The sequence below is a fragment of the Trichosurus vulpecula genome, chromosome 9 (genome assembly GCF_011100635.1).
Source record: "Trichosurus vulpecula isolate mTriVul1 chromosome 9, mTriVul1.pri, whole genome shotgun sequence".
Taxonomy (NCBI): Eukaryota; Metazoa; Chordata; class Mammalia; order Diprotodontia; family Phalangeridae; genus Trichosurus; species Trichosurus vulpecula.
In genome coordinates this window covers 11,684,816-11,706,498 of record NC_050581.1, presented here as the reverse complement: position 1 = coordinate 11,706,498, position 21,683 = coordinate 11,684,816, and the positions used below count along the sequence as shown (strand labels likewise).

At 39.4% G+C, this 21,683-nt stretch overlaps 1 protein-coding gene across 1 annotated transcript in view; it reads right to left on the bottom strand.

The window, feature by feature from the left end:
- The window catches only part of VPS13A (vacuolar protein sorting 13 homolog A), a 349,059-nt gene that overhangs the window by 225,223 nt on the left and 102,153 nt on the right, over positions 1–21,683 (bottom strand). The window contains exons 23-25 of the mRNA XM_036739209.1: positions 20,407–20,545; positions 10,377–10,461; positions 5,852–6,006 (exon numbers count right to left, since the gene is read on the bottom strand). Coding sequence (XP_036595104.1) covers positions 5,852–6,006; positions 10,377–10,461; positions 20,407–20,545 — 379 coding nt within the window. The remainder of the gene's footprint in view (positions 1–5,851; positions 6,007–10,376; positions 10,462–20,406; positions 20,546–21,683) is intronic.

Here is a 21,683-nt window from a genome sequence, read left to right as displayed (position 1 = left end):
AAAAGAAAATTCATAAGGGATTCAATAAGGTTAAACTGTTTACTTTCCTACATGAGAAAATGATACTTGTAACTCCTAAGAACTTTCTCATTAGGGTAGTTAGAAGGAGTATACATAGACAGAGGGCATGGGTGGGAGTTGAATATAACAGGATAATTATCTAAAAAATTAAAATTAATGGGTGGGAGAGAGGAATGCACTGGGAGAAGGGAAAAGGGAGAGGTAGAATGGAGTAAATTATCTCACATAAAAGAGACATGAAAGAGCTTTTATAGTGAAGGAGAAAGTGGAGAGAGTGCTTGAACTTTATTATCATCAGAATTTGCCCAAAAAAAGGGTATGATATGTACTCAGTTGGACATAGAAATCTGTCTTACACTGCAGGAAAGAAGTAGATAAGAATGAGGTGGGGCAAGGGAGAGCCTGATAGAAGGGAGGGCTAATTAGGGGAAGCAATAGTCAGAAATAAAGTACTTTTGAAGATGGCAGATTGAAAGAAGAGAGAATAGGATAAACAGGGGTAAAAATAGGATGGAGGGAAATACAGAGTAATCATTAAGTATGAAAAAAATTTATAGCATGTTTCTCAGATAAAGGCCTCATTTCTCAAATATCTAGAGAACTGAGTCTAATTTATAAGAAGTCATGTCATTCGTTAATTGATAAATGGTCAAAGAATATGAACAGGCAGTTTTCATGAGAAGAAATCAATCTATCTACAATCAAATGGAAAATGCTCTAAATTACTACTGATTAGAGAATTACAAATTAAAACAACTTTGAACTCCTACACCACACTGTTCAGATTACCTAACATGACAGAAAAGGAAAATGATAAACACCAGCGAGAACACAGGAAAATTAAGACACTAATCCACAGTTGGTGGAATTGTGAACTAATTCAACCATTCTGGAGAGTAATTTGGAACTATGCCCAAAGAGCTATAAAACCATGGATACCTCTTTCTGGGAGCCAAGATGGTGGAATAAGAAGTAAGCCACTAGGGTGGGCAGAGCCAAGATGGCGACTGGAAAACTGGGACTCGCTCAAGCTCTCCCCCCCAAATCCCTCCAAACACCTGTAAAAATTGGCTCTGAACAAATTCTAGAGCTAAAGAACTCACAAAATAACAGAGGGAAGCAGGTCTCCAGCCCAGGACTGCCAGGATGGTCACTGGGTCTCCAGTCCAGCGCGGACCACACCAGGAATGAGCACGCCAGTAAGAGATCCAGTAGGGGAGGCCTCAGTGCCATGAATCAATGAGCTGTAGCAGTTACCAGACTTCTCAACCCACAGACGCCAAAGACAACAGAGCAGGTCACTGGGAAAATGGCTAGATCTGGGTGAGAGAAGTACATGATCGGGCCCCAGTTCCCGGGTGGCAGAGGTGGTGTGGTTGCAGTAGCAGGAAGCTCCAGCAGCTGCTACCAGAGCTCCAGCTGCAGCTACTTCTGGGCCCAGGCCCACTCAGTGGGAGGAATCAAGTGGTGGATCAGAGTGGGAGTACAGGGAGCACCTTGCTGGCACACAGGCAGGGTTCTCTAGCTTTGCCCTGCTTGGATCTGGGTCATGTTCTTGGTTGGTGGTTCTTGGGGAAGGAGAAGCTCTGGTGTGGCAGAGCTCGCTGTGTAGAAGTAGCTCTGAAAACAGCAGTGCTAGACACCTGAAGCTTGGGACAAAGCACTTGCCACTCTGAAGGCAGTCATAGCCTGACAAAAAGCTCGGGGGTCAAGAAGTTGGCTAGGAACATGAACAGGCAGCTAAAAAAGACTCAAACTATAGAATCTTTTTCAGTGACAAAGAAGATAAAAACATACAGCCAAAAGAAGTCAACAAGGTCAAAGAGCCCACACTTTGGTATTTAATTGGGGATTTTCAATTTCTTCTTCTTCTAGCTTTTTCAGTTGCATGCCCAATTCACAGATCTCCTTCTTTATTTTATTCACGTAAGCATTCAGAGATATAAAACTTCCCCTAAGAACTGCTTTCACTGCATCCCATAAGTTTTGGTATGTTGTCTCATTACTGTCATTCTCTTGAATGAAGTTATTATTTCTATGATTTGCTGTTTGACCCACTCATTCTTTAGGATTAGATTACTTAGTTTCCAATTAGTTTTTAGTCTATCTTTCCATGGCCCTTTATTACAAATACTTTTTATTGGATCGGGACCTGAAAAGGATGCATTGACTATTTCTGCCTTTCTGCACTGGACTGTGAGGTTTTTACACCCTAGTGACCCATGGTCAATTTCTGTGTACGTGTCATGTACCACTGAGAAAAAGGTATATTCCTTTCTATCCCCATTCATTTTTCTCCAGAGGCCTATTTTATCTACCTTTTCTAAAATTCTATTTACCTCCTTAACTTCTTTCTTGCTTATTTTGAGGTTAGATTTATCAAGTTCAGAGAAGAGGAGTTTGAGATCCCCCACTAGACAGTTTTGCTGTCTATTCTCATCTCCCTTCTAACCACCCCCCCCTTTCTTTCCTTCTGGGGCCCGAGGGGCTCTGTCCCAAGCTTCTTACATTGGGAGCTATGGGTCTGGTTACTGGCTTTGTGTGCTGTGGCCTCTGGTTTTGTCAGCTAGAGTCTATATAAAGTTGCCACTTACCTGGTGCTGAGCTGAAGGTGCCTGGTGTGTGCCAAAAATCAAGGCCCAGTGAAGTCTTTCTGAGTTTCCCCTGGTTAGAATGTGAAGTGTGGGGGAGGGGTGGTCTAGCTGCTGGAAGCCTCCTCCTCCCCTAGGGTGCCCTGTAGCACAGGTGGTCTCAGCCATCTCCAATGGTGTCTGCTAATTCCCCTAGCTGTGCAAAGGCATGCCTGGAACCCTGGTGATGGCACTTGCTGGCTCCACCCCCCTGGGGTTCAGCAACTCCCACTCACTGGCTAAGGTAGGGCTTGCTGGGATGCCTCCCTTCCTGCACTGGTCTCCTTAGCCTCCTGAGCTAAAAGATTACTGAACCCCCACGTCTGGCCCTTCTATTCCAGAGTTTCTCCTAGGGCAGTATTCTCTAGTTACTCAAGGGAGGGATGACAGCCATTTTACCTGGTCATCACGGCTCCCAGAAGTTCAAGAAGGTGAGTTTCAAACCTTTAGATTGGGGGCTGAGAGCCCTAGGAGTAACTGCTGCCATGGCCACAGGCTCTGCGCTGCTATCTCTCCTAGCTCCCACAGACTCCCATCCTGGGCTGAGAGGCACAGAAATCACCTTTGCAACTGGTGATTCAGCCCTGGGCCTGCCCCCACTCCAGTATGGTTCAGTTCCAAGTGCTCAGTGCTCTCTGTGATGATAATTTCTTTTTCTAATTTATCCTATAATTTTCCCAGACATCAAAACAAGATCACTGGAATCCAAAGTTTGAAGATTCACTTCTCTTATTTTTTCAGAAAACTGAAAAAAAAAATAGCCTAGTTACGCAACACTTCACCCAATTAATCTCTCCTCTGCCTTTGAAAGGGGGAAATCTTTACTTTTTTGTAATGTTTTGTTGATGTACATTTCACCACAGCCATTTTTCAATATTCCTTCATTAACCTACCTTATAAAAAAAGTTATCATGGCAATCAAAAGTAACATCTTACATTCATGGTTCACTACTTCTCTACAAAGATGAAATATACCCCAGTATCATTAACCAGGAATAAACAGTGGTCATAGCTCTTGATGCAAATTCTGCTGTCTTTTAGTTCTATTTTAAAGAAAATAAACAAAAGCCTTTCTTCATTGTAGCTAGCCTTTCTTGGCAACCTCATCTCCTTCTGAACCTTTTTTCCTAAATGTTGTAACTTTGTTCTGGATGGCTTAAACCTTTCCTTGTAACTCCCTGCTCCTCCACACAAAGCTCTTCTTTGTAACAAAGGAAAACCTTTAATAAAAGCCAAGTGATATAACAGCCATGTCTCACAGTACACAACGCATTTCATGTCTATATCCCCAGTCTTCCTGGGAGGGAGGAAAGAAGGAATGAAATATTTACTAATCACCTACTATGTGCCAGGCACTGTGCTAAGCACCTTACAAATATTTTCTCCTTTGATCCTCACAACACCCCTAGAAGGTAGGTGCTTTTATAATCCCCATTTTACAATTAAGGAAATCAAGAGTGACAAAGGTTAAATGACTTACCCAGGCTAAATATGAACTCAGACTCCAGACCCAGCACTCTATCCAACATACCGCCTAGCTATCTCTAGATAGGTGTATTCACTTCTCTAGGAGCTACTCCCTGCCCTCCAAATGCTAACACAGGGAACAATATTTCTATGATTAAATACTTTTTCAAGTCCAACTTCAAGAAGAGAGTTCAACCCACCCTTAAATGTGAACAAGATTTTGCCGTATTGTTTCCATCTGACAGGGTGGAGAAGTTAAGGATTTGCCCTCATAACTTCAAGATGAGAAAAGGGTTTCCAAAAGCAAACACATAATAACACACTGGGATAAAAAGAATGGGAACTGAGAGTCAGGGACAAAGGCTCCTGAAAATGGGGGGGGGGGGAAGGTTGTTTAGAGAATTCTAGAAACTGGGAGTCCTGATAATAGAATCTTTCAGGGAAGCTTCTTAGTCTTCAGTCAGTTTTCCATTGACATGCTTTGTTAAAGCTTTTTTGAGCAATCAACTAACAAGCATTCGCTAAGTCCCTAGAATGTAGCAGGCACTGGGCTAGATGCTAAAAAGAATTTAAAATAACAATTTCAAGGAGTTTACATTTTACGTGGGTGATATTACATGTGCACCAATAAATGTAACATAGAGAAGGAAAGTCTGGATGGATCGTACAGGACAGGAACAATATACAATAAGGCGAGAAAGACAGGCTGGGGGCAAGCTGCTAAGGGCTTTAAAGGCCAATACAAGAGGGCCTACATTATACCTAAAGGTATAGAGAGCCACTCGAGCTGAAGAGGGAAAGGGGAATGACATGGTTCCTATTTAGGGATAATCATGTAGGCGACAATGTTGCGGATAAATTGGAGCAAGGGGAGATTGGAAACAGGGAGACCAATTATGAGGTCATTTCCAAGGCTCTTTTCTCAACTCTGCTCTTTTTTTGTGTAGACACAATTGGAAAATTTTATAATAAGGACTAATATGTTTTAAAATTTATCTGTTTTTCAGAAAAAAAAAATCAGACATGGGAATTCTATGGCCTTCATCACAAGAATTAAGCCAGGGGCTGGAGGATGAAAAAAAAGATTGGGTGGGAAATATTGGAGGAATGGAAGGGAACAACAAAAAACTTAACAGTTTTTAAACTCAGACCCCACCCCACCCCAATTCTGCCACCTCGTTCTCTATGATGGATAAGATCTAGTGATAAATGAAGCAGAAAAAAATAGATAAACCAACCCATACAGTATCAAGCCTTGGAGAATGGGGATGGAAAGGAAGGAGAGAAAAAGGTGGAAGGGAGGAGAAGAAGAAAGGATGATTCCAAGCGAATTACAAGGAAAGAAGAGAAGTTCCATGGTCAAAACCTAGTCAAGACAACTATTTCAAAATGGCTGTTACCGTGTAATACGATTCTAAGTAAGTTATAATTACATCTGGGTTAATTACATAAGGTATAATTACATCAGGGTTTGGATATATATTAAAAAGGAAACATCAATTGGATAGCTTCAGAATTTTCATCTAGAAAGTTTAAGATTTCTTCCCTAAATCAAGAAACAAGTCAATTTTAAAATATAGACAAAGATAACAAAAAACACATTTTAGATTTTTAGCTAAAGTTGGATGAAAACAACAGTTTCTACTGGTAGAGCTGAAGCAGGAAGTTACATGAATAAAAATTATTACAATTAAATTTCTGAAATATCTATTCAATTTTACCATGATACATACCTCAGGTATCTCAAATTTCATTATAAAATCAATCAAGTTTGTAGGCACTTGTTTCTGAGACCTTCTTTGTCGAACACTGGAACTAGTAGGAATTGGCACATGAGGAATTTCTTCTAGTGGACTACAAGGAGCATCAAAAAATTCCTCTTCAGATTCTGAAAGTCATAACATGTTATTAATAAAAAAGAATAAAATGCTAATTTGTGAATAAACATTTAAATACTGGGACAACAATCCAATAATAAATTAGTTAAAGAACTAAAATAATTATGCATTCAAAGGATCTTAAAATTCTCTCTGAACAAACAACCTTCTGGAATGAATACAAAATATATATATAAACAACAACAATATGCAAGCCTCAAGCTGAGGAATACAACTTTTCCACAATATTATCTCACAATCCATTGTTAAAAAGTTACTTAGGAAGGTGTTGCAAATCAAAACATGCCCAAGCAAGCAAGCTTAGCAAGTTCACTCATGTCTAAATCTTTTGGCCTTTAGAGCAATATTACTGGTACAGGTGCTCAGAAATAAGTGGCATTTTTGGTAGCCTCAACTAAACCTGAACATATATCATTTGATCATAGTATGATACAGAGTTGGGACAGACATCAGAAGTCATGGTCCCAGAATATTCCTTTTATAGATTAAATGACATTAAGTTTCTTGCACCCAAGGTCATTTATGTACTAATGATGTTTACTGAAGTACTTATCTCAATGTTAAGGAATATACTGGAATAATGCTAATTTTTTTTCCTGAGAATTCTTTAATATGCTTTTTAAAAAGATGTCCATAAGCAAAGATGAGAAGAGCAAGTTAGCGAAACGGCAGGGCAACAGAGAAGAGTAAATGTTACAACATCAATTAGTCAGGCAATAACATTCATTAAGCACTTACTATGCACTAAGTGCTAGAGACACAAACAACGGTAAAAGACTCCCTGCTCTCAAAGAGCTCACACAGTTTAATAGTAGAGATAACATGCAAAAATTATGTACAAACAGCATACATACAGGATAAACTGGAAATAACCAACGGAGAGAAAGCACTAGATTTAAAGGGGATTGCAAAGGACTTTCTGTAGAAGGTGGGATTTGAGGGAAATCAAGAAAACTAGTAAGCAAAGATGAGAAGGGGAGGCGGGGGGGGGGGGAGCAGGCAGTAAAAATGCTGGGGGCTGGAACGTCTTGTTTGAGGAATGTCACTGGATCACAGAGTAAATGAAGAAGCATAAGGTATAAGAAGACTGAAAAGGGTGTGTGCATGAATGTGTGTGTGTACGCACATGTACACATGTGCACGTGCAGGGAGGGCAGGGTGATCAGAATATAAAGGCCTGGTCCTGAAGGCAATGGAGAACCACTGGAGTTTTCTGAGTAGGGATGTGACATAGTCAGAGTCGTACTTTAAGAAGGTCACTTTGACAGCTGAATGGAGGAAGAACTGGGCTGGAGTGGAACTTGAGGCAGGGAGAGCAAGCAGCAGGCTAATGCAATATTCCAAGCATGAGGTGATGATGGCCTGAATCGAGGTAAAAGCAGTGCCAGAGGATAAAAAGGTGTTAAGTGTGAGAGATGGTGTGAACATAAAATCAACAGAACTTGGCAACAAACTGGATATAAGGGATAAGAAAGAGGGAAGAGCTGAGAATAATACCTAAGATTGTGGGCCTGAGAGGATGATAGTGCTCCCTAAACAGTAAGGAAAGTCAGGAAGGGAGAGGGGGGAATTAAGATAATAAGCTCATTTTTTAACACGTTGAGTTTAAGACGTCTACAAGATTTCCAGGTTGAGATATAAAATAGCCAGTTAAAGATGCAAATTTAGAAGTCAGCACAAAGGTTAGGATTAGATAAGTAAAACTGAGAATTATTGGCATAAAGATAGTAACTGAAACCATAGCAGATGATACAATCACCAAGTGAAATACTACTGAGGGAGAAGTATTGAGCATGGGAGACACCCATGTCAGTAGGTATAACCTGGATAGAGAATTGGCAAAGAGGATGAGAAGGACTCAGCTAGGAAGAAAATCAGGAGACAGAAGTATCGTAAAAACTAAGAAAAGAGAAAATATCTAGTGTCAAAAGCAGAAGGGGCCATTAGCTTTGGCAATTAAAAGATAATAACTCTGGAAAGAGTAGTTATGATTTAATGATTAGGTTGGAAGGCAGAATGTGGAGAGTTAAGAAGTAAAAGGAACAGATGTGGAGGCACCTCCTGCAGATGGGAGCACATTCAAGGAGTTTAGCTACAGAAGCAAGAAGAGATACGAGACAATGGCTGGGGGAACGGGTGGATCAAGAAAAGGTTTTTTTTTAAAGGGACGGGGAAACAAGGGAATTTGCAGGCAAGTAAAGCAGCAGCCAGTAGACAAAGAGACTGAATGAGAATGGAGATGTTGGAGAGGACAATCTTCTGAAGAAGATGGAATACAATGGCACTGCTTGTGCATGTAGAAGGGTTTCCCTCGGCAAGGAGTAGGGCTATCTCATTATATAAGACAGGTATGAAGGAGCAGAAAAAAGCAGAAAGCATCTGGGTGGTGGGACATAAGAAGAAGGAGCTCTCAGCAAATGGCCTGGATTTTCTTTCTTCCTTCCTTCCTTTCTTTTTTTAAGTAAAATATGAGGCAAAGTTCTCAGCTGAGAAGGTGAGGGGAGGAGGAGCCATGAGACATTTAATGAGGGATCAAAAGCTTTGGAAGAGCTGCTCTGATAAGCAGGGTAGTGAATTTATTAAGGATGTATAAAACAACAGCTTTGCTGCAATGGGCACCCAGTTGAGGTTATGTAATATAATAAATGTGGTGGACTCAGGCAGCATAGTTTTGAGATTTTTTCCAGGTTTATTCAGCAGCATGCGTGTGGGAGTGAAGGCAGCAGACGATGAAGACAGTGCCATTTAAATGGTTCACCAAGTGGTCAAGATGAGGAAGAGAGAATGACACAGACAGTGCAGGGGTGATGACCGGGGAAAGAGCTGACAAGACAAGGAATCGAAGGTCACAGAATGGCAAGGAAGAAAGTTTGGGGTTGCAAGACAGATGGGAAAGTAAAATGACAATAAATTGATAAAATAAGGCAATTTCAGAGATCATAAACATGAAAGTAGTGGTATCACAAAGGACATACTTCTCAGAGTCCAAAAGGCAGAGGCCTACTGATAACCCTGTTTCCAGATGACATGTTGATTTCGAGAACTTTTTCACTGAGGTCCCTGACTACTTGAGATCAGCCCAATAATCCACACAGGAATAAAATAAATGAAAAATATCTACTGTCCAGATTATAAAATGCAGTAGAATGCCATTGCCTTTAAAAGTGTGTGGGTGTGTGGGTGTGCATGTGTGGGTGTGTGTGAGTGCGTGTCTGTGTGCTTGCACACCTGTGTGTGTGTGTGTGTGTAAATAGATGTCCAAAAAGTTTTAGTGCAGTTTAATCTTTAATAAACACATACATAATTGAGAAAATATTTGAATGGAATAAATTGTCATAATTTTGTAAACCCCATGAGTTCCTAATCCACAGGTGGGGACCCAATAATATTGTGATGTAGAAAATACAAGATGTGTTTAATGTGTTTTGTTTGTTGATTTGCAAAAATCCCTGCCCCCATGTGTGTCTATCTGTCTGTCTGTCTCTCTCACTCACACACACACACACACACACACACTTTTTTAGGTACATATTTAACATATATGACAAACATTTGACTAATTTAATGGCATTCACCATCCAGCTGCCTCATACATACACACATACTCTCCAACATACACACACATATATATTGTACATCCACCCACTCACATTCATATATGTAAAATAATCATGCACTGCAAATACATATGCATATATCTAGGCTAATTTAATGGCACTGACATATAGATGCTTACATGCATAAACACACATATGACAAGCATTGCGAATGGGTAATAACATGAGCCAAGAATTAAATAAAAGGATTAGAGTAAGACAGTGCACTTGGGAAATGACACAGTACTTTCAATGAATTCAAGCTGCTGCCTGACACAAAATTTCTTATTTTAAAAAAATCAACATTTTTCTAATTATGTTATATAGTTGTATTTCATGAAATTTCCTAATCTATGAAAAATAAAATTATACTTAACTAAAAGAGTGATAAAGATAATGTGGTAGATATAAATAAGTTGCAGCATATTATTCATGATAGCTTCTATGCAACAAGTGGTATAAAAGATGTCATTTAGGAAATATGTTACCAGAAAAGGAAGAAAGCTGTTAATAAGAGGAAGGAAATACAGCCTATATACTAAAACACCCTGAAAATGTTACCACCTAGAGAAAAGTTTCTAGGACTTTGGATAGACCTTCTAAATATCCTTATTCTAAATGAAGTGGTTATTCCCCACAATGATGGTGATTTTCTCAAGCTGTGCCACTCTTATAAGGAACCAGCTTAAAATGCATCTGCTGAAATTTTATTGTGATAATACATTCATTATAAAGAGAATATTCTTTAAGTAATTTCACTTTACCATCTTCCATAATAGATTGAAGTTCCAAGAGAGGAAGCAGCCTCTGTGAAATCTGTGGTGTTCCAAAAGAAGAAGATACACGAACCTAGATAGACAAAAAGTTGTATACAGTTATAAAAACAGACATAAAATGCTGTGGAAATATTCTGATGAGGAAACAGCTAATGTAAACAAAGGGAGAAAGAGATTAATCTGAGTTAATAAAAATTAAAGGACAAAACAATTCGAAAGAAATTCATTTTTAAATACAAATCACAAATTCATTTAACAGTCTCCTATTTGTAACTTTTTTTTTAAATGGTCATTTACCTAGAACTTTAGAATTAACGTGAGAATTAACAGGATCTCAGAGGTCACTTTGTTGTGTTTTCCATTTAATTAACAACATTCATGAGAAGGTTTATTCAGTTTCTGCTAAGCACTTTTATGGTACAAGAAGTTACAAGATAATTCCATCCAATTGGTGGACTGCTCTAATCATTACAAAGTTCTTTATACTCTAAATCCATTTTTCCATAACCTCTATGTATATATTATGTCAAGTTCTCCCATAAAGCTATGCTGAATAAATCTTTGTTAAATGTGTTTCCTTAAGGTATGTCTATAAATATTAATTATATGCAGATTATGTGCAACAGGAGTCCTATCAATTAATAACAATACATCCTACACACTTCATACATTTATGCAATTCGAGTATATTATTTCTTACTGAGGGCAGTAGTAAGACCAAAGTAAACCAAGAAAACATGGTTGAAATATATAAACACAGATAAAAGCAGCAGCATAAATTTAACCTTAATTAGAATATTCTGATACTTATCCTCTCTTTAGGAACATTAAGATCTTTAGCATGATACACAAAATAAATTAAAATATATGCTAACAAAAAGATGTTGAAGTGGAATCTTTCCAAATAAGTTTTAATTAGGTGATAATGATGATTCATTGTTTGAATCCAAATAAATACTTCAAATACTTGAAAAGCTGACTTTATCAAATAAGCTATTTTCCTTTCTAACTTGTTATTAATTTACCAAATATCCTTTTATTCATATAGTTTAACAACCAACTCTTGACTGTTTACAAATTCTAAATTAGAGGAGTTCAAATTAATAGGACTTTACTTTGCTATTCCATTTCAAATTAATTTGAAAAGGTAAGAGGCTATATTAAAAAAATGAGCAGGAAAAAAAACTAATGTCAGTAAGAGCTTAAGGGAATTTTCTTCATACTGAATCTACTATTTCTTTCATATATCACTATCAAAAAATTTTCTGCAGTTCTTTATTATTATTTTTAATATTTTTAGTTTTCAATATTGATTTCAACAAGATTTTGAGGAACAAATTTTCTCCCCATTTCTACCCTCCCCCCACTCCAAGACAGCATATATTCTGATTGCCCCTTTCCCCACTCTGCCCTCCCTTCTGTCACCCCACTCCCCCACCCCTATCCCCTTACTTTCTTGTAGGGCAAGATAGATTTCTATACCCCATTGCTTGTATATTTTATTTCCCAGTTGCATGTAAAAAGAACCTTTTTTCTGAGCATTTCTTTTTAGAACTTTGAGTTCCAAATTCTCTGCCTTCTTCCCTCCCCACCCACTCTCCTTTAGAAGGCAAGCAATTCAACATAGGCTACACATGTATCATTATGCAAAACACTTCCACATAGTCGTGTTGTGAGAGACTAAATTTCTCTCCATCCTATCCTGTCCCCCTTTATTCAATTTTCTCCCTTGACCCTGTCCCTTTTCAAAAGTGTTTGCTTTTGACTATCTCCTCCCCAATCTGCCCTCCTTTCTATCATCCCCCCTGCCCCTCATCACCTTCTCCCCTACTTTCCTGTGCGATAAGATACCTAATGGAGTGTATATGTTATTCCTTCCTTAAGTCAAATCCAATGAGAGCAAGATTCACTCATTCCCTTTCACCTGCCCCCTCTTCTCTTCCATTACAACTGCTTTTTCTTCCAATTTTTATGTGAGATAATTTACCCCCATTCTATCTCTCCCTTTCTCCTTCTCCCAATATATTCCTCTATCACCCCTTAATTTTAATTTTTTTTAGATATTTTCCCTTCATATTCAACTCACCCTATTCCCTATCTATGTGTGTGTGTGTGTGTTTACTCCCTTCAACCACCCTAATACTGAGAAAGGTCTCATGAGTTACAAATATCATCTTCTCCATGTAGGAATGTAAGTAAAGTGGTTCAACTTTGGCAAGTTCCTTATAATTTCTCTTTCCTGTTTACCTTTTCATGCTTCTCTTGATTCTTGCATTTGAAAGTCAAATTTTCTATTCAGCTCTGGTCTTTTCATCAAGAATGCTTGAAAGTCCTCTATTTGATTGAAAATCCGTATTTTACCCTGAACTATTAGACTCAGTTTTGCTGTGCAGGTGACTCTTGGTTTTAATCCTAGCTCCACTGACCTCCGGAATATCATATTCCAAGCCCTTCAATCCCCTTGCGTAGAAGCTACTAGATCTTGTATTATCCTGATTGTGTTTCCACAATACTCAAATTGTTTCTTTCTGGCTGCTTGCAATATTTTCTCCTTGACCTGAGTACTTTGGAATTTGGCAACAATATTCCTAGGAGTTTTCCTTTTCGGATCTTTTTCAAGAGGTGATCGGTATATTCTTTCAATTTCTATCTTACTCTCTGGTTCTAGAATATCTGGGTAGTTTTCCTTGATAATTTCTTGAAAGATGATGTCTAGGCTCTTTTTTTTGATCATGGTTTTCAGGTAGTCCAATAATTTTTAAATTATCTCTCTTGGATCTATTCTCCAGGTCAGTGTTTTTTTCCAAAGAGATATTTCACATTGTCTTAAATTGTTTTATTCCTTTCGTTCTGTTTTATGATTTCTTGATTTCTCATAAAGTCACTAGCTTCCACTTGCTCCATTCTAATTTTTAAGGCAATATTTTCTTCAGTGGTCTTTTGAACCTCCTTTTCCATTTGGCTAATTCTGCCTTTTAAGGCATTTCTCTCCTCATTGGCTTTTGGGAGCTCTTTTGCTATTTGGGTTAATCTATTTTTTAAGGTGTTATTTTCTTCAGTATTTTTGGGGGTCTCCTTTAGCAAGCTGTTGACTTGTTTTTCATGATTTTCTTGTATCACTCTCATTTCTCTTCCCAATTTTTCCTCTACTTCTCTTACTTGCTTTTCCAAATCCTTTTTGAGCTCTTCCATGGCCTGAGACCAATTTGTATTTTTCTTGAAGGCCTTTGATGCAGGCTCTTTGACTTTGCTGACTTCTTCTGGCTGTATGTTTTGATCTTCTTTGTCACCAAAGGCAGATTCTATAGTCTGAGTCCTTTTATGCTACTTGTTCATTTTCCCAACCAGTTACTCGACTTTTGAGCTTTTTGTCAGGGTATGACTGTGTGGAGAGTGCTTTGTCCCAAGCTTCAGAGGTTTTTGTGCTGCTGTTTTCAGTGCTGCTTCTATTCCGAGGTGCTATGATACTCCTCTCCTGGCCTGTGCTCTGGTCTGTGAGTTCTCCTTTTCTGCCATGTAACTACCAAGAGGACTCCCTCTCTACAGCCACCACACTCTCTGATACAGCAAGACTCCTCCTCCCCCAAGAACCGCCAACCAGAACTGCAACCCAGATCCAAGCACGGCAAAGCAAGAGAAAGCTGCCTCAGCTCCAGCAAAGAGATCCCTGCACTCCCACTCTGATCAGCTGCTTGATTCCCCCCACTGTGTGGGCCTGGGGCTCCAGAAGCAACCACTGCTGCTGCTGCTGTTACTGTTCCAGCTGCTGCCACCAATGCCCCCATCAATACAGCCACCTCTACTGCCTGGGCCTGCAGCCGGACCACACACTTCTCTCACCCCAGATCCAACAGTTTTCCCACTGACCTGTTCTGTTGCCTTTGGCATTTTGGGTTGAGAAGTCTGGAAATTTCCACAGCTCAATGATTCAGGACCTTGAGGCCTGCTCCACCTGGTCTACTCCGACCTGGTGTGTCCTGGCGCAGCCCACATTGGGCTGCACTCCACTCCCAGCACCCTTCCCAGCGACCACCCAGGCTGGCTTCGGCTGGGGCTTGTTTCACTGTTATTTGGTGGATTCTGTAGCTCTAGAATTTGTTTAGAGTCATTTTTTACAGGTGTTTGGACGGATTTGGGGGAGAGCCTAAGCAAGTCCCCTGTTTGGAAGTCGCCCCTTGGCTCTGCCCTGCAATTTTCCGTAGTTCTAAATAGAACCACACAGACCTCCAAGTCAAGTAATGGTTTTGTTGTTGCTGCTGCTGCTGGGTCACTTCAGTCATGCCTAACTCTTCGTGATCCCATTTGGGGCTGTCTTAGCAGAGATACTGGAGTAGTTTGCCGATTCTTTCTCCAGCTCATTTGACAGATGAAAAAACTAAGGCAAACAGGGTTAAGTGACTTGCTCAGGGTCACACAGCTAGTAAGTGTCGGAGTCTAGATTTGAATTAAAAAAGATGAGTCTTCCTGATGCCAAGTCCAGCACTCTATCTACTATACCACCTAGCTGCACTTAAGGAATGATTAGAGTATTTAAAAAAAAAAGTCACCTGAATGTATCCATTTTAAATGTGCTCAAAGGACTCTCAAACAATTTACACGTCTAAAAAGATAAGGACAGAAACTAGAAGCAAGGGACAGGTAAAACTGTGTAATAGCAAGCAAAGTGGGACTTTTTGTTGTCTTTTGTTTTGGAGTGCTTCTCAGCACTAAGGCAATCAAGTGCCTTTGAGTCGTGCCTTTGTTTCAATCAAGAGTATTTGGTTGAATCAGGAGTCTTTGATGACCTGCTTTAGTCACTGGAAGGCCTAGGTCATACGGGTTTGAGACACGCGGTTGTGAAGCCCTCTGACCCTGAAGAAGAGTATATATGCTCTGAGGCTAGCATTTTGCTTGGGGGCTAACTCATTGGAAAAGCGTCGTGTGCAGACTTTGGGTAGCTACTGGCGCCCCCCTGGCTTTTGGTAATATCTCTGTCAGACAGAATGAAGCCTGTCTGTTGATTTGTATTTATTTGCTCTGCTTACATAATTTCTGCTTCTAATTTCTGTTTGTATTCTCTCTGAAGTTGAGTGCTGGCTCTTCCCCCTGAACTAAGTGAATGGTATATGTATGTTTACTTAAAGTGAGATTGTTAATCCCTTAAAGTTGCTTTCCTTAGAAAATCAGATCAAAGAACCTGTGCTAGCAGCCCTTCTGTGTGATCTTACACAGCCACAGTAGTGGCAAGTACATTGCTGTTACAAACAGATGAATGAATATTTGGCATTGTACTACAACCCAATGCCAGGTATGCTAAAGTTCTGAATGAGATGAAGCTGTTGATAAAAAAACGATAATTACAGCAAAGAATATTCAAAAACGTCACGATTCTATGTCAACTGGGAAGGAGGTCTCCAGTAGTGTGTCACAGAGAACTGTTTTCAATCTGTGCTGCTTAATATTTTTATGAATGATCTGCATAGGTGGCATACTTATTGAATTTATAGATGACACAAAGTACAGAAGGATAAATAAAACAAGACACAACAGAACCTAATTTTAAAAGAAAAGAACATTGGGCTAAATCTAATATATATGAAGTTTAATAGGGATAAGTATAAAATCTTATCCTTGGGTTCAAGAAAATGACCTCACAGGTACCAGATGAGAGTGTCTGGTTTACACAGCAGTTTATCTGAAAAAGATCTCAGCAGTTTAGTGTACTACGAGCTCAGTACAGGTGAAGAAGAATGCACTGAGGGACTTCAGGGGGCAGAGCCAAGACGGCGGCTGAAAAGCATGGACTTGCGTGAGCTCCGCACCACATCCCTCCAAAAACCTATAAAAAATGGCTCTGAACAAATTCTAGAACTGCAGAACCCACAAAATAGCAGAGGGAAGCAGGGATCCAGCCCAGGACAGCCTGGATGGTCGCTGGATGAGGTCTATCGAGCACGGAGTGGAGGGGAGCAGAGCTCAGCATGGGAGGCAGCAGGACCAGCCAGACCAGGAGCTGGGCGGAGCAGGCACTAGCACCCTGAATCAGTGAGCTGTGGCAGTTACCAGACTTCTCAACCCACAAACACCAAAGACAACAGAGAAGGTTAGTGGGAAAAGCTGCAGGGGACAGAGTTCGAGGTTCAGCCACTGCCCCAGGGGCAGCGGGGGAGGTGCAGCTACAGAACTACAGCTGCAGTTACTTCTGGCCCCAGGCCCACCTGGTGGGAGGAATTAAGTGGCGGATCAGAGCAGGAGTGCAGAGACTGCTGAAGATTTGCATCAGGTCCGGGTTGGTGGTTCTTGAGGAAGGAGGAGTGCTGGTGTGGCAGACCTGGCTGTATAGAAAGAGCTCTGAAAACAACAGCGCATCCCCCCAAGCTTGGAACGTAGAACTCTTTACTCTGCAAGCAGTCATACTCTGAGGAAAAACTCAAGGGACAAGTAAATTGGCTGGGAATATGGCCAGGCAGCAAAAACACACCCAGATTCAGTCTCAGACTTTGGAATCTTTCTTTGGTGACAAAGAAGACCAAAACATACAGCCAGAAGAAGTCAACAAAGTCAAAGAGCCTACAACAAAAGCCTCCAAGAAAAACATGAACTGGCCCCAGGCCATGGAAGAGCTCAAAAAGGATTTGGAAAAGCAAGTTAGAGAAGTAGAGGAAAAACTGGGAAGAGAAATGAGAAGGATGCGAGAAAATATGAAAAACAAGTCAATGACTTGCTAAAGGAGACCCAAAAAAATACTGAAAAAAATATTGAAGAAAAGAACACTTTAAAAAACAGACTAACTCAAATGGCAAAAGAGCTCCAAAAAGCCAATGAGGAGAAGAATGCCTTGAAAGGCAGAATTAGCCAAATGGAAAAGGAGGTCCAATAGACCACTGAAGAAAATACTACCTTAAAAATGAGACTGGAGCAAGTGGAAGCTAATGACTTGATGAGAAATCAAGATATTATAAAACAGAACCAAAGGAATGAAAAAGTGGAAGACAATGTGAGATATCTCACTGGAAAAACCACTCACCTAGAAAATAGATCCAAGAGAGATCTAAATTAAAAATTTAAAAATTATTGGACTACCTGAAAGCCATGATCAAAAAAAGAGCCTAGATATCATCTTTCAAGAAATTATCAAGAAGAACTGCCCTGATATTCTAGAGCCAGAGGGTAAAATAGAAATTGAAAGAATCCACAGATCGCCTCCTCAAATAGATCTCAAAAAGAAAACTCGTAGCAACACTGTAGCCAAATTCCAGAGCTCCCAGATAAGGAGAAAATACTGCAAGCAGCCAGAAAGAAACAATTTGAGTATTGTGGAAAAACAATCAGGATAACACAGGATCTGGCAGCTTCCACATTAAGGGACTGAAGGGCTTGGAATACAACATTCTGGAGGTCAATGGAGCTAGGATTAAAACCAAGAATCACCTACCCAGCAAAACTGAGTATCATGCTCCAAGGCAAAATATGGAGTTTCAATAAAATAGAGGACTTTCAAGCTTTCTCAGTGAAAAGACCAGAGCTGAATAGAAAATTTGACTTTCAAACACAAGAATCAAGAGAAGCATGAAAAGGTAAACAAGAAAGAAAAATCTTAAGGGACTTACTAAAGTTGAACTGTTTTGTTTCCTACATATAAAGATGATCTGTATGATTCATGAGACCTCAATATCATAGTAGCTGAAAGGAATATATATATATATATATATGTGTGTGTGTGTCTATGTATGTACATATGTAGGTGTGTATATATATATGTGTGTGTGTATGTATGTATATATATACACACAAACACACACAGAGGGCACAGAGTGAGTTGAATATGAAGGGATGATATCTAAAAAAATAAAATCAAAGCAAGGGATAAAAAAGGAATATATTGAGAGAGGGAGATAGGGAGAGAGAGAATGGGGTAAATTATATCACATAAAAGTGGCAAGAAAAAGCAGCTCTGTTGGGAGGGAAGAGGGGGCAGTTGAGTGGGAATGAGTGAATCTTGCTCTCATCAGATTTGACCTGAGGAGGGAATACCATACATACTCAATTGGGTATCTTACCCCACAGGAAAGAAGGAGGAAGAAGATAAAAAAGGGGGGACAATAGAAGGGAGGGCAGATGGGGGGAGGAGGTAATCAAGAACAAACACTTTCGAAAACGGACAGGGTCAAGGGAGAAAATTCAATAAAGGAAGGAGCAAAACCGTTAATCTTTCACAACATGAATATAGTGGAAGGGTTTTACATAATGATACGCATGTAGCCTATGTTGAATTGCTTGCCTTCTTAGGGAGGGTGGGGAGGGAGGGAAGAAGGGAGAGAATTTGGAACTCAAAGTTTTAAAAACAGACGTTCAAAAACAACAACAAAGAAAAAAGTTTTTGCATGCAACTAGGACATAAGATACACAGGAAATGGGGCATAGAAATTTATCTTGCCCTACAAGAGAAGAAAGGAAAGGGGGATGGGAAGGGAGTGGGGTGATGGATGGGAGGGCAGACTGGGGAATGGTGCGACCAGAATATACACCATCTTGGAGTGGGCGGGAGGGTAGAAATGGGGAGAAAATTTGTAATTTAAACTCCTGTGAAAATCAATGCTGAAAACTAAATATATTAAATAAATTAAATAAAAAAAGAAAAAGATAACCAATTACCAAACATCTAAAAAAAAAAAGAATAATGTATTGAGACAGCCAAAAAAAGGAATTTGGCAACTTGAGTTGAACTAAAAAAGGCAAAATATTCCCAGAATATTCCAGGAATAACTGGTAGCCCCATAGCATTATGCTCTGGTCAGACTTCATCTAGAACATCCCATTTAATTCTGGGCACCACAGTTAAGGAAAGACATTGATAAATACCCACAGAAGAGTAATCAGGATGATGAAGAGCATTCAGTCCATGCCACAAGGGGATTAGTTGAAGAAATGGGGATGTTTAGCTTGGAAATGAGAAGACTCAGGAGACATATAGCTATTTCTACTATCTGAAGGACTATTACATGGTAGATGGATTAGACTTGTTCCAGGAAGGGGGCAGGAGATGAGGAGTGAGAGAAGTTGGAGGTGAAAGTGAGAAAAATGATTATTTTTCTCATGTATTAATAATTATTAATTAAGATTAAGGTTTCCCCTTTCTATTTCCTCATTCAGCAATCAACCCCTGTAGGTTATTCAGCCAGTCTCTGAAAGACACTGCTGATAAATGAGATTGCCCAAATCCTAGGGTTAGGTGCTTTTTATACAGAATCCAGTGTAGCTGAGATCTTGCCCTAAGGAAATAAGCCCCTGTCCAGGGAACCTTCCATTAGAATTTAGGGTAATCCAGCTTATGAAGTGGACAACCAGCCAGAGTAGTCTGGACAAAGATGGATTCTTTTGTCCAGATTGTTGGAGGCAGCTGAGTTTCACAATCAGGTCATGTTCTCAGCAGGAGGAGCTGAAGACTCTTAGCCCACCTCTGATTACGATATTCATTCTCTCATTAATTGTTAACCAATCAAGAGTTGATTTCCACCTGTCAGGAATACTCATTCTTGCAACAATGTTTAAACTTTCAGCAGGCCCCCAAAGTTTGTCTTTGTGTTATGAGAGAAAGTCGATGACCGTAATTTTGTTAATTATTTGCTAGCTATAATTAAGAAATTGATTATTACCCAGAAATTATGTTTTTTGGACTTTTCATACATCAAAAAGGGTTGAGAATATAGAATTAGGAGCATTAGGGAGGAAGCCACAAAAAGGGGATTGAGGTATAGTGGAATAAAACATTTTCCAACAAACAGAGCTATACAGAAATGTAATGGGTTGCCTTGGGAGGTAGATACGCCTAAGCGAAGATCTTCAAGCAAAAGCTTGATGAGCACATGTTGCAGTAAAGATTCCTTTTTGGACATGAAGTAAACTAGATGGATGTTGAGGTCCCTTCCAATTCTGAAATTCTGAGATTTTGTAAAATTACTTTGTTCTTAAGACAATTTTCTGGAAGTTTCAAATATGCACTGTAATATTTCTTTAATATTTTAAAACAATACTTTACCAGAGAAACTCTTGGAGGGCCAGATACATCGGTTCCACTTTGTGGCCTTGGAATGCTTTTAATTAATTCCAAAATCCCTTTTAATTTTTGGTCTGAAACTTGCAAAGAAAGTAGAGGCAGATGTCCAAAAACTTTGAATCTATTCCAAAAAGATGAGAAGTCATTAACAAGGAAAGTTTTAATTACTAGGTTTAACTAAGAGAAAATTATATTTTTCCTTCAAATTAGTCATATGCATATACATAATTATTCCTGGATAGCAAATTCTCCCAGATTTCCCTTTCATTTTTAAACCTTTTCTCTCTAATTATGGAATGAAAGGCTTGTCTCTCATTTTAAACATTTCAGGCAGTAGCAAAGGAGGGTTTTTTTGACAAGTAGTTTTCTCTTTGTCCTTCAAATTACACTGGGACTAAAGATAAATAACTTTAGCTACTTTAAGGTACTAGAGGGTGGGAAATGGCAAAGCTGAGTCAAAAAGGCCAGTAGTGAGCGTTCCCCTCATTCATTCAAGCCTAAGCTCTTTCTTTACTGCATCCTTATAGACCAAGATTCCTAGGAGCAAATCTATTCTCACCTGCCTCTTTCCTTCCAGGACTGGTCTCTCTCCTCCATGCCTGAAATAAAATTTACTATGCTACTACCCTCTAGGCAAACAATTTAAACACTCGTAAGTCTGTATTTCTGCTCTCTAAAATCCAAGTCATCAAAGATGGAGAAAGAGGGTAGACATCCAAATACTCCTTAGGGCGAGTACGGAAAAAAGGGACTACAGGAGATGACCGGTGAAAAAGGGTTTACATTGACAGGGAAGACAAAAAACCTCAGCCTTGTTAGAATATGACCGGTCATAAAAGGACAATTAAATGCTAGCTATTAGAGAATGACAATCAGACTTTAAATGTGTTGGTAGTATGATAGTACTAGTGGCGATAATAGTAACAGTGACGAGGACGATGATGATGGAACAGTACATAATATCAAAGAATAACAGATACTGACTGTCAGTTCTTAAGTATATAACTGGTGAGAAATCCAAATTCAAACTTGATTTGAGTCCTACATGAATAAAGGTTAATACAGGGGTGGGGAACCTGTAGCCTTAAGACCACATGTGGCCTTCTACGTCCTTAAGTGCAGCCTTTTGACTGATTCCAAATTTTACAGAACAAATCCTTTTATTTTTATTAATACATTTTTGTCTTTTAAATTTTTATTTTATTTTTAAAATGAACATATTTAAAACACCAAAAAAAGTTTCAATGAAATACTCCTCC